This window comes from Caretta caretta, chromosome 8 (assembly GCF_965140235.1).
Source record: "Caretta caretta isolate rCarCar2 chromosome 8, rCarCar1.hap1, whole genome shotgun sequence".
NCBI classification, from domain to species: Eukaryota; Metazoa; Chordata; order Testudines; family Cheloniidae; genus Caretta; species Caretta caretta.
The window spans coordinates 51,652,853-51,665,147 of NC_134213.1; the positions used below are offsets into that span (position 1 = coordinate 51,652,853).

The 12,295-nt window shown below is 51.9% G+C and overlaps 1 protein-coding gene across 5 annotated transcripts in view; it reads right to left on the reverse strand.

Annotated features, from left to right (window-relative positions):
* Positions 1-220: 220 nt before the first annotated feature.
* SEC16B (SEC16 homolog B, endoplasmic reticulum export factor) overlaps positions 221-12,295 on the reverse strand; it is a 45,109-nt gene continuing 33,034 nt past the window's right edge. For 3 of the 5 annotated variants that reach the window (XM_048861109.2, XM_048861110.2, XM_048861108.2), the window contains exons 17-26: positions 10,654-10,767; positions 9,376-9,445; positions 8,190-8,483; positions 6,680-6,747; positions 5,538-5,684; positions 4,850-4,960; positions 2,991-3,105; positions 2,788-2,864; positions 2,416-2,511; positions 221-1,282 (exon numbers count right to left, since the gene is read on the reverse strand). In XM_048861109.2, the coding sequence (XP_048717066.2) occupies positions 1,208-1,282; positions 2,416-2,511; positions 2,788-2,864; positions 2,991-3,105; positions 4,850-4,960; positions 5,538-5,684; positions 6,680-6,747; positions 8,190-8,483; positions 9,376-9,445; positions 10,654-10,767 (1,167 nt within the window). In that variant the 3' untranslated portion in view covers positions 221-1,207. The remainder of the gene's footprint in view (positions 1,283-2,415; positions 2,512-2,787; positions 2,865-2,990; positions 3,106-4,849; positions 4,961-5,537; positions 5,685-6,679; positions 6,748-8,189; positions 8,484-9,375; positions 9,446-10,653; positions 10,768-12,295) is intronic. The other 2 variants (XM_075131480.1, XM_075131481.1) reach the window with 2 other exon arrangements.

Genomic DNA, 12,295 nt, shown 5'->3' on the forward strand with positions numbered 1-12,295 from the left:
ACAATATTTTTATTCTTTAAAACAGGTTTCCATTACAACCAGCCACTTAATTCAGGTTCATCCCCTCCAGAGGTCAATATCAGAGCGCCATGCCTAGAGCTCTCACCTCCCTTGAACTTGACTGGGCAAGAGGAGCAGGGCTGGGTCGGGCCTAAGCGATAGCATATGTTTGATCTGTGTTGAGTTTGGCTAACAGGAAGAAGACCAGGGAGCAGGGCAGTAAAAGTATTTTGACTTTATTTCCAAAAACATTAAATACAAAGGCAGCGTAGGTGCTATTAGAGACCATACAAATATGTCCTTTATCGTCAGGAATCTTATACAAATGTGAAGGCCCTGCAATCTCTGGCTAGCCCTGAATCCCTCCTCAACCATTCCCATGGCAGATGTTTTGTGGGGAGGATGCACTCTCAGTCTCCACTGGCTTTATGTTGTGACCAATGGCCCTCTTGGCTGGATGCTGCTCCCTCCAGAGACAACTAACCCTACTCCTCCAGTTGGCCTGAGGAGGCATTTGAATGCCATGAGCTTGCTCCCATCCAGAGCTGCATTTACTGTCTTCACAGCACTCCTGGCTCTCCCCAGCCTGGGAGCAAACATGCAATATGCACCTGATGCCCTGCATGGCAGCCAGTCAAATGGCCATACATTTTCTCATGTTACCATTGCTATTACATGTATGATGGAAATCAGAGATGGAAGAGATCTGCAGTTTAGAGCCATTTCCTGGGTCCTGCCCCTGGCCACTGTGGGGTTGTTCCCTGCAATATATACACCAGTGCTTTGGCCATTCCAGACTCCAGTGAGTGAAGAGATGAGGACTCCAGTATGGTTCTTGGGAAGAATTCCCCAGGCTAGGAGACATCACTGATAGGACGTTTCTTCTGAAATCCAGCCTGGATGTACCTTTCCCCTTACAGGAACTTCCCTGAAACCTCCTTCCACTAGCCAATCATCGCTGACTGGACACTTGGCCAAACGATGGATGCCAGACTCAGAAAGGAGCAAATCCACCTTTCCCCACCCTTCACATTGATGCCCTTTGCAAGGAGAGGTGTATTGGCAGCATCCCAAGGGGAAATAGGAAAAGGAGCAGAGGAAGGGCAGGGGCTGAGTACAAATGAATGGTCTGTTTCTATCCCTGTGGCAAGGACTCTTGCAGCCTCTGCTCCACAGGAGACACGGTAGACAGTCCAGGGTTTCCTTGTCATGGCTGTGTTGGGTAGCGCCGCTGTGAGAGCCGCTTGGGTTGGCTGAGTCCAAGGGATGCAGCCGTGGAGAGCTGTGAAGGATAGAAATACTCTAAGTAACAGGCCAGTTGTGGGGCTGACCAAAAATGGAAGCAGCCCACAATATTTTGGCAAGCAAGATAAGAGCTTCTCTGGTCAGCGAGTCAGAGAAGGTTGGGGCCGGCCCAGTTCTGTTTGTCTGGAGCGAATGCTCATGAGCGTGAGGGATAGGCAGTGACAGGAGCAAACATAGTGCCGGCAGGGTCTCTGCAAGCTTTCCCCAAGGAGCTCTGCCAAAACAGTTCAAACCCAGCCTGCTATTCCAGCCCTGACCCCACAGGCAGCTCCTGGCCTGCTGACCCTTCCTACTCCAGTACTGGGTGTCCCTTGGCCTCACAGCATTCTCACCATACCTCAGTACCCCAGGTCAACTGATTCGGGCTCCTGGGGCTAAAAATAGCAGTGTAGACATTCAGGCTCAGGCTGGAGCCCAGGCTCCAAGCTCCTTGCTGGGTTTCAGAGCCCAGGCTCCAGCCCAAGCGGGAATGTCTACACTGCTATTTTTAGTCCCATATTGCAAGTCCAAGTCAGCTGACCTGGGCTCTGAGACTTGCTGCCACAGTGTATTTTTTGCAATGTACACACACCCTTAGTCTTGGTCTGCAGCACCCCCTAGGCTCTCCGGACTAGGCTCTCTGGAAATTAGGCAGTCAATTGAGCAGAATGTGCTCATGCTCCTGCTCCTCCATTCCCCCAGCAGAGAAGGAGAAGGCACAGCCAAATCACTTGTCTTCAGTTGCCAGATGGTCCCTTCTCTAATCCAGACCAAGGCTGAGGCCGGGCAGAGAATCAAGGGACTGTCGCCAACTCCCTGATGCCCCCGCCCCACACCCCCACTGTGTACGGTGGATCTCGACAATAGCAGAGAAGCTGGCCCAAAGTCTGCAACTGAGAGGGCTACAAGGACATCTCTCCCACATCTCTGGAGGCATTAGCCATGCTCTCTCTCTGCTGGCAGGGAGACAGGCACAGGGGAGCATCCATGCCTCTCCCATCAGAAACTAGATGGGTCTGCCTTTACCTTTGCGAGGATCTGAGCATCCCTCCTAAGTCAGGGAGCGCCTGTGTGGCGTGCCCGCTAGCCAAGATGCCATGTGTGGTTATAAGCCAGGAGGAGCCTCCATACCTGAGGAACCTGAGCAGGATCGAAGAGTGGGATCTGCCCTCCACTATGGGCAAAAAGGAGACCACCAGGGCCAGAGAGAGGGCCATGTGAGTCATCCTGAAAGAGGAAACAGAGGGAAAATAACAGCTGGTGCCTGCTTTGGGGTTCAGAGAAGTGAAAGGAACGTTCTAGGTCACAGGGTGGGGGAGATGGACAGGGCTGGCAGAAGATGCTCCCGGTTTCCTCAGCCACAGCAAACCACAAACAAAGGAGCCATCTGACCTATCTCCCCCTTCCTGTTCCCTCCCGCACACTAAAGATCCTCCCACCAAAACAAGAAACAGAAAGAACAAGAATCACCCCACACTCACAGAGCCTGCCCTTGTCCCTCACCTGGCCTCCAGCCCCGGGAAAGTCTGCTGATTCCCTGCCATCGGGGCCCTGCAAGCCTTTAGCTTCGTTCATAGCTGCTGAAATGAGAAAGAGATTTCAAAAACGTTTGGTTCATTCCGGGATCGTGTGACCAAAACAACCTTAGCAACAACATGGGCCTGCTTCCAAAAAAGGACAATGGTCGTGGTCTCTCCTATATTTACCTGGGCTTCTGGAGAAAGGTCTGCGGGAAGACGGAAGCAGGCGAGGAGGGTGAGATGATGAAGGACTTGCTCCAGTGGCTGGAGGAGGGGGAAATGGGGCTGGTGCATCCTCCTCCTGATGAAAGAAAAACACACACCAATTCTGAGGGAAGAAACCTTCTCAGGGAAGAAAGGAAGAGCAGCTCTGTGCTTAGCCCTGAGAGACCAGCTTGTTCCAAGTGCAGATTCATTATGCTCTGCTTTGGGCTGGCCAAGCCAAAAGACTCCATTATATTTGATCCTACAAAACCCAGGGAGTTCAGACACGAGGCTAGGCAGGCGGCTGCATCAGCCCTATCTCACGCTGCGGGGAAGTTGCTACGGGGACAGGTTAACCCCACTGCTCGTCATTTTAGCCCTTGATGCCCTGTGATCCTGTCAAAGCTCATAAGCTAAGCACGGTAGAGCCCAGTCTGCTGGAGACAGCTCAATAAGCAGAACACTTCTCTCTGCATTAGAATGGAACCAACACCCTGGTGTGATGCTAGGGGGTACTGTGGGGCAGAAGGTGCCATCTATGGGATGGGAAGTAACAATGAGTTCCTGATGCCACATGGTTATTTAAAGAGTGGTCGCAAAAAGAATATTGGGAGGGAGCTAAAACCTCATGCTTCAGGGTTTAAACTTATCTCTAACCACCAGAGATGAGGCTGAGACCTTCACGGGGGGTAGGTCACCCCACATCTGCCTGCTGCAGGGTTTCTTGCATCTTCTGAACCATGCGGTACTGGCCACTGTCAGAGATGTGTACACGTATATATGCATGCACACGCATGGGAGAATGTGGCCAGGATCTGGGGGAATGGCACTCTGCCTGCCTACCATTTCTCCTGCAAGTCATTCTTCACTTCGGCTACTAAAACTGTGGAAGTGTTGCCATCTGCTGCTATCAGCTGCTGCTTTTTCCTTCAGCAGAGGCCAAGCGACCCCCACGGAGTTTGCAGAGTTCTTGGAGAGCCTTCTGGATCAAAGTTACTTTATAAATATACAATTACTAGTAACGAGAATTTGGTTCAGGATGGAGACCTCAAGTTGTCAGTTTCCGTCCCACTGAAAAATAAATCCCCAAGTACGGTGGCATGTAAAGGACACACAGTTGTAGTGAAAACCCTGGCAGTGGGGACAGCGCGGTGGTGCCCTTGAGATGGAGAGACAAACTAGTGGAGGATGGATGAAGATAAAGATAAGGGGTGAAATTCTGGCTCCGTTGAAGTCAATGGCAAAACTCCTATTGGCTTCAATAGGGTCAGGATTTCACCAGTCGTTCCTGTTCACTTAACTCTACCCAGCATTAACTATCCTCTGGCCTGTCTATCCACTGGGGTGTCTCCATGCACCATGTTCCCCCTTAAAGCATGTTTGGCACCAGTTAGCTGTCTGAGAACATGCTTGCACCAAGGGCTTAATCCCCTGCCACAGCAAGGGCCACAGGCCTACCTCTGCCCAGCAATGAGCTCTGGGCCATTCAGCCTTGGCATGGAGGTGTGCACGGTGTGGGGGCCAGGGAGGTTACACCAGAACGGGGAGGACACTGGGAAAAGGGAACTTGATCACGAAAGGGAGAGTTAGGGAGGTGATGGGGAGGAACAGTGCAGGCAGTGTGCAAACTTCACACACTCAGACCCCTCTGCCACGGTCCTACATCCCTGACCTGCGGCCACCTCTGCTCTTCCAGTCCTGGCACAAGGCTCCACCAGCACCCCTGCTGTCCTGGGAGTGGGAGGTAAGAGGAGAAAGGCCCCTCTTCAGTCTGAGGGTGGGGAGGAGAGCTCCTCCGAAATCCCTGCAACGTAAAAAGCCCCCTCTAGTTTTCTCATTACCTGGGACGCCAATGCAGCAGAGACTGGGGCAGGGCCGGACACATCTCTGGAAGGTGTCACCTCCTTGGAGGGCTTTGATCGAAACCAGCTGAACCAGCCAAACCCTGAGCCCTGGGAAACACAGGTTCTTACTGGGGCTGAAGTTGTTTAAATAACAGCAATATATTAAAGACACCACCGCACAAAAACTCAGAGGTGGTGGGTGGAGAGGGAAGGTCATTGTGGAACCCAGCCTCATCCCTTCCAACCCCCACAGCTTTCTTGGGTGAAAGAAAGGGTTTGGGGCAACTCAGCTCCTTCTCACTGCTGTGACTGGAAAGGAACGGAAACCCATCCCTACCTCACCATGCGGCAAGGACAGAGAGCACGGCTGAGGACCCCAGAACCACCCCCACCCCATTGCTGGAGGGAACAGAAGAGCAGGGGCTCAGCATATCAGCCTGGAGACAGCAGGGAGCCCGTTCTACCCGGGTGGACTGACTGCAGCACTCCCAGCCATACGGGCAGTGAAAGGCTGGCCAGGTGGTGAGTGAGAAGTTGGTGACGCCTCCAAACAAGAGGGCATGTGAGGCCTGATTCTGCTGTCCCTGCGGTGTAGATCAGGAGTAACCCTCTTGCAGCCCTGCTGATGTAAGAGGGAAATCAGGCTGGGGGCATGGCTTTGAAAGCAGCACTGTATCCCCCTCACCTTTGCCTCCTCTCGCTCGGCCCCCTCCTTCGACGGCTGCTCTGCAGCAACTCCCTCACCAGAGCCTTCTGGGGGTTGCAAGGCATCCTCCTCCATGGAGATGGTGGAGCTCTCTGAAATGGTTCGGGCCCTGGCATTCAACACGCTCTGGTACCAGAGATAAAGGGCATCAGTGCCATTAGAGAGGGGCAAGGGAAACTGGGCGAGTGGGGCTGTAAAGAACTACCCGGCAGCCATTCCAAGAGGCAGCAGCATTCATCCCAACAGGACCCAGCCTCCTTTACGATACCTTTTATTCCAGGCCCTGCAGAAAGGTCTGAGGCCAGATTCTCTCCTGAGCCAAGCAGACCTCAGAGCAGGAGAGAGGATCCTGTCAGGGAGTTTGTTATGCCTCCCTGATTCTCACGGTGCATCTGTACCAGCCCCAGCCCATCAACTTAAGTTGGAGGAGCTTAGGGGCTGCTCTGTCTCATATCAGCTGGCTGAGGTCCCTATGGAAGCATATGCCAGTCATGAACTGGTATCACGCAGGCATATACTGCCCCACCTCTGCAGCATGCCCCCTACACCAAGGTTCTGGGGTACAGGGATATTTTCCATCAGCTCCCCTGCACTAGGAAATTCTCAGCTGGCTGGTGAGAGGCAGAAGCCAGCACCTTGTGTCACATGAGCAGCCCAAGACATGGGGAGAGAATTTGGGCCTTGCTCTTCAGTTCCAATTAACACCACCGGTGAAAGAAACGTTAGGGATCAGACTGAAAGCACCAATCTCATCTCATGGGTGATCAAAGCAAGGGGTTGAACCCAGTGTGCAGCACCAGCCCTATGGAAACAAGCTATCTCCTAGGGGTTAATGGCTGAGAAGTACTTCAGCCCCAGGGTTTGAGGAGGGTTACGGTGCCAGAGCCATGACATAGCTGGGGGAAGAAGGCCATGTTGGCAGCTGAAGCCAGGTTCAGGGAAGGGGCGGCAGGCAGCAAGAGGCAGTAGATAGCACGGGCCAATAGGCCCATGGGGTGAGTGCTAATGGGCAGCTGGGGCGGAGAGGTTGTGGAGGGGTCACACTTGGGTGGCAGGGAGGAGAACAGGGTTTGTCTGACCACATCCTGTGCATCGCGGCACCTGGCTCCCCTTGTTCTCACCTGCTGTTCCAGAACGTTCTTCTGAACCCCAAAGGGTCGGGAGCGTCCTTGAAGCCTCACAGCTCTCCCTAAAGAGCAGAGAGAATAATGCAACTCAGGATTCAGCCTGGGAGGCACATGCCCTTCACGGGAAACTCCTGTCTGGTCCAGCAGGGGCAGTTTTAATGCAATCATTGGTGCGGTGTCGAGGTACTGATGCAACTGGCTGCTTAACAGCAAGATGCTGCCATTGGAGGAACAGGCCGAATCAATCTAGGCGCACACAGTTACTCTGTGCGAAGGCAGATGGACGACCAGAGTCCATCGCAGCTGGGCACCAAAATCTGCTTCTCCCCCTGTTCATCCTTCCCTGAGCGTTGGCAGGGCTAGGTGCTGGTCCCCTCTTCCGGCATTAGAACTACCACCTTTGTGACAATCCGTTGTACTCTCTCACACGCCTCCTCAGTAACCCCAAGGCGCAGGGCCAAGCGCCTCTTCCTGGTGCCCCCAAATGCCAGCTCGATATTGGCCTTGAACTGTTGGCACTTGTGCCGAGCAGGGAGAGGACTCGCTCAGCCCAGGAATGAAGGCAACGAGGTTGGGCAGGTGTCGGGGAGGGCAAAAGTTCACCCGGTCTAACCTGGATGCATCCTTCCATCTACTGTGCAGCATAGAAGTGGGGCCTCTCAGAGCTTCAGCTTCCTGCTCACCCTCAACACTACACACTAGGAGCTGCAGACACTTCAGGTACGTCTACGGAGCATGCTAAAAATAGTGTGTAGCCATGGCAGCAGGAGCAGCAGAAGAGGCTAGCCACCCTGATCATGGGCTAATGTCTTGGCCAACTACATACTTGGGGTGGCTAGCCCCCCCGCCGCTCCTACTGCCCTGGCTATGCTCTACTTTCAGTGAGCTAGCTCGAGCCAAACTAGCGCAAGGATGTATCCTGGATCTGGGAATCACCCCCCAGCTCCATGTGTAGACGTACCCTTGGAGCACTGGTCTTCTCTCTGCTGGATAAGACACTGTCTGGAGACAGAAAATCCAGGGTGAAATGCTCTGTGCGCAGGAGGCACCAGGTTAAAACGCAAACCATGTTTGCCCTAATGGTAGAGCAGGGATCCTATTAAAATGGGACCGAGGTGAAGCAAAGGCTGTCCGTGAGCATCATTCACGCAGACAAACATTTGAGCAGAGAGGAAACACGGGAACTCTCTGCCGACATGCCACGCTTCCAGAAAGAAAACCCACCGCCACAGGCACGTGCGGGAGCATTCGTAGAAAAACAAGTCAGAACGAAGTGGTGGTTCAGACCAACCTCTGGCTCACCTATTCCCTGGAATGGAGAGAAACTCCAGCACTGAGATCCGTGCCTGAACTTCCCAATGTCAGGAGTCCAACACTCCAGTTCCATCTCTCATCTGAACTGTCCAGTACATATGTGACCTGTCTCCCCCACCAAACACATTTTCCCAACCCTCATCCCAGGAATCATCACAGATGGCCTGCAGCACAGCTCAGGCAAGCTTACCTGGTGGCTGGTAGGCCTGTGGGGAATGGTCATTTGACATTCCTCCTAGAGAGTGGTTTGCCCCAAAGCTGACCTCTGCAGGATGATTCTCTTGCATGGCATCAGGTGGCACAGAAGCTATGGTCTGCTCTGACCCATCCACCCTGGAATATGCACCAGGCGAGAAGGACACATTCTCCTGTAGACCTGGCTGGTACTGGCCTGTCCTCTCAGAAGCAGAGGGGTTATACTGCTGGTGCTGTAGGTTGTGCTCGTAGCCTGGTTTATGTGCAAACTCATGACGGAGATCTCTGTCTGGAAAACAGATCCCAGGAATTTACTCAGGATATTTACAGCTTTATTGAATGATTCAGGGTAACAGAATTCCCTTCAGTGTCATTGTACATGGAAAGTGGGCCTGAGAGACACAGCAAGAAAAGACCCCACAGGAATAAGAGTGTTTAAGGCGTGGGCATGGGTACAGGTCAACCAACACAGGAGAGATTTTACCTCCTTAGTGGGGAGAGGGTGGTGGTGAAAGACAGGAGGGACAATATGCCTCCAGGTGCAAGAACTCCTTAGAATGGGGCCATGACGGAGGCAGAGACAATTGAGAAGGGTGAGAAGAAGAGGAAGACTTCAGAAATTCTGAGTGTCCCATTGCCTCCTGTTCCCCTCCTACCTACACACTGGGAAGAGAACAAAACTCGCCAAAAGTTCCGCAACTTCCTACCTGCAGCGGTTAATCTCCACCCTCAGCTTCATGGGGAGGTGCAGCAGGCCAGGGCTAGGCGATGTCACCACTAAGACATTGATCCACAGGGCACCCAGACCCAACCCAGTAGATCCCTGGCCAAGCAGAGACAGGATCACACTCCTGGAGCTCGACTGAGGCCCCCCACCCAACACCCTTTGTGGGGAGGTGGTGATGCACAGTCCACTTCTAGAGTATGTTGGAGAGATTCCCAGCAAGACTCGGAGTCTTTGCTATCCTGGGAGAGCGACACAGAGGGTCAAGGAGGCAGTTTCCAGTCTGTTCCAACTTGTCTCCCATATATCTGGGCATGCTCCACATTTTGAGAATCCATCTAACTCTAACCAGAGTGGCCTAGATCCTCTAAGGTATGTAAACACCTAACTTCCTTTGGTATTTAGGTGCCTAAATATATTTGAGGATCTGGGCCAATGTGTTCATTCCTTTCTTTACCTGCTGTGGATCCGCTGGCTCTGGAGAGCTCTGGCTGAGTGGGTGCTAAGTCGGGGAGGTCTCCTTCCTTCTGAAAGGATTTGAAAAGTGAATGTTACAAAAGAAAGGGAAAACTAGAAAGAAGGATGCCCAGAAGAATTGTCTCCAAGGCACCGGTAATCAAGACATAATTGTCATCGGAGTGAAAGCCACGTGGGCTCCTGGTGGATCACAGCCACATCGTGGATAGCAATCTCTGCCTTGTTTTGGCTCCTTCCATTCTCCAGCTTCCAGTCAGATCCAGAGGCAATGTCGGAGACACTTACCCCTACCAAGCCACCCGCCCCTGCCTGCTTCTCATTCATCCCAAGCACAGGGTGAGCAAGGAGGCATACTGAATCCTGTGGCTCTGTTCTCCTGCTGTGGCAAGTGAACAACTCCACTCAACTCAACAGCTATCACTCGGATCCTGCAGAGGAGAGTGAACCAGGCACAAGGACACTGTTAACGGCTACCTCTGTAGGAAGGCTGGAGCTGCTCAGAATACAGTTATTGGGCCCGATTCACTTTAGTGGAGGTACTGCTAATTTCCACCATGGTAGATGAGATCAGAATATGACCATTGTCCTTTTTGGAGGGGACAGGATGGGGAGCCACAGGGAGGGGGAAAAGAGGCAAAACATGGAGACAGACACTACATTTTAAGGGAACACGTTAAGGGAAATTAAATTGCTCAGGAGCATATACACAGGGTACGGGAACTGGAGAGAAAGACAAGTCTCTAAGTATATGGAGATTAAACCACCTGCAACATCCTCACACAAAGAGGAACTCTTTGCACAACAACCTTCTCATCTTCTAATCGCTTTCCTAAAAACAAGACAGGGAAAGGTGCTTCTTACCCACCATAATGCTTTTGGGCTCACTAGTAGCAGTCTCTGGGCTAGGCACGAGTTCTGGGCGATACATTCCCTCCCACTACCACGGAGACCTTGAGGTCCAACAGGAGAGGGCCTGTGATGCTAGCCATCACGGAGCTCTCCATAGTATCAACAGTGTGCTTCCCAAGAAAGAAGGGGAAGGAAAAAGCCTTCCAGAACCCAGGTAAGAAATTCCCTTGGGACCTTAGTGCCTTTCTAAACACTTACCTAGGACTTCTATGCAGGAGAAGGACGCCCCTGCAGACTGACCATACCATAGAGACTGGTCGCACAGCACATCCTGTTTTGCCCACCCCAGAGGACTGTGGCAATCATGAAACATGATGGAAAGAGCCACTCCAAATCCCATCATTCTCACCTCCCGTTGCTGGGCTCGGGCTCGGAGCTGGATGAGCCAGTCGGGTTCCAGGTTCTGCTCCTGCTCAGGTCTTTCCAGTAGCAATGGGTCAGAGAACTTCAGCTGCTCTGCAAGCTGTGCAATGGTGGGGGAGAAGGTGGTGGGGAACAGATACTTCAACTTTTTAACCTCTCAGATGCAGAGAGCACAGATTGAGAGTCATAGCAATTAATAAGCTGCTAGGCACATGGACCCTGGAAAAGCTGTTACCTCAATGAGTGCAGCATTTCCTCATAATAAATACATAAGAATAATACTCGGCATTTATACGCAAAAAGAAAAGGAGTACTTGTGGCACCTTAGAGACTAACCAATTTATTTGAGCATAAGCTTTCGTGAGCTACAGCTCACTTGATGAAGTGAGCTGTAGCTCACGAAAGCTTATGCTCAAATAAATTGGTTAGTCGCTAAGGTGCCACAAGTACTCCTTTTCTTTTTGCGAATACAGACTAACACGGCTGCTACTCTGAAACCCGGCATTTATACAGCACCTTTATTATTTCTATTGCAGTAACATCCAGAGGGCTCAGAACTGTTGGGCTAGGTGCTGTACAAACAGCTCACCTTCCCTCAGAGGATCTCAAAGCACTTTACAAACACCACCCCCGTGAGCTAGGTCAGGACCATTATCCTCATTTTCCAAGTGGGCAGACTGAGGCACAAAGAGATCAGTGTGACTTCCCCAGGGGCACACAGTTATCCATCAGCAGGACCAGGAAGAGATCCCAGATTTCCTGGCTTCCACTCCTGGGCGCTAGCCACATAACTCCTGTGGGAGGTGGAGGGAGTGTTCACAGTGGCTAGAACAAGAGTCTGGGAGTCAGGCTTCATGGCTTCCATCCCTAGCTCTGCCACCAACTCACTGCGTGACCTGAGCAAATCTCTCGCTGTGTATCAGTACAATGCGTATAACACTCACCTCACAGGAGTGTTCAGAGCCTGAATTCACTCCTGTTTGTAAAGCACTGCAAGAACTTTAGAAGGGCAAAATCAGGGTCACTTGGCACGTGCCATTGTTCTCTCTTTTTAGGGTACCAAAGATATGCCAGGATGTGTAGCACACATCCGTACCCATCAGCCTTTTCAGGCACAGAAAGTTGTATTTGGGCTTTATGATTTTTACCATTCTTTCTGATGGTCATACAACACACACGGTAACAGGATGCTCAGCTCCCAAAGCAAGGAGCTTTGCCAAAGGAAGGGGAAAAAAAATCACACTATTGCCACTTTACAACTGGGGAGATAGCAATGAAAGAACCTACCTAAGGAGATACAGCAAGTCAGGGCAAAACTGGGACTAGAACCTAGGCCTCCTGACTCCCTGTCCAGGGCCCTTCCTGCTGGACCACACCACTGCTCTGCTAAGCTGTGAGCTGTTAGATACCTGGCTGAACTCTTAGCATGACTCTGTAACTGACACACTCATGAAGACTGTTCCATAGAAGGTGACAGAGACACACTTTAGCCAGACAAAGAGACGGGCTAATTCACCACTAGCCAGAGTAACACCACTGTCTTTGATCAAGTGACAGCTAATTGGCCAGGGGATACTAGCCCAGGACATTAGTTAAGGGTTATTATTAATGATGATGTAGATTGTGCA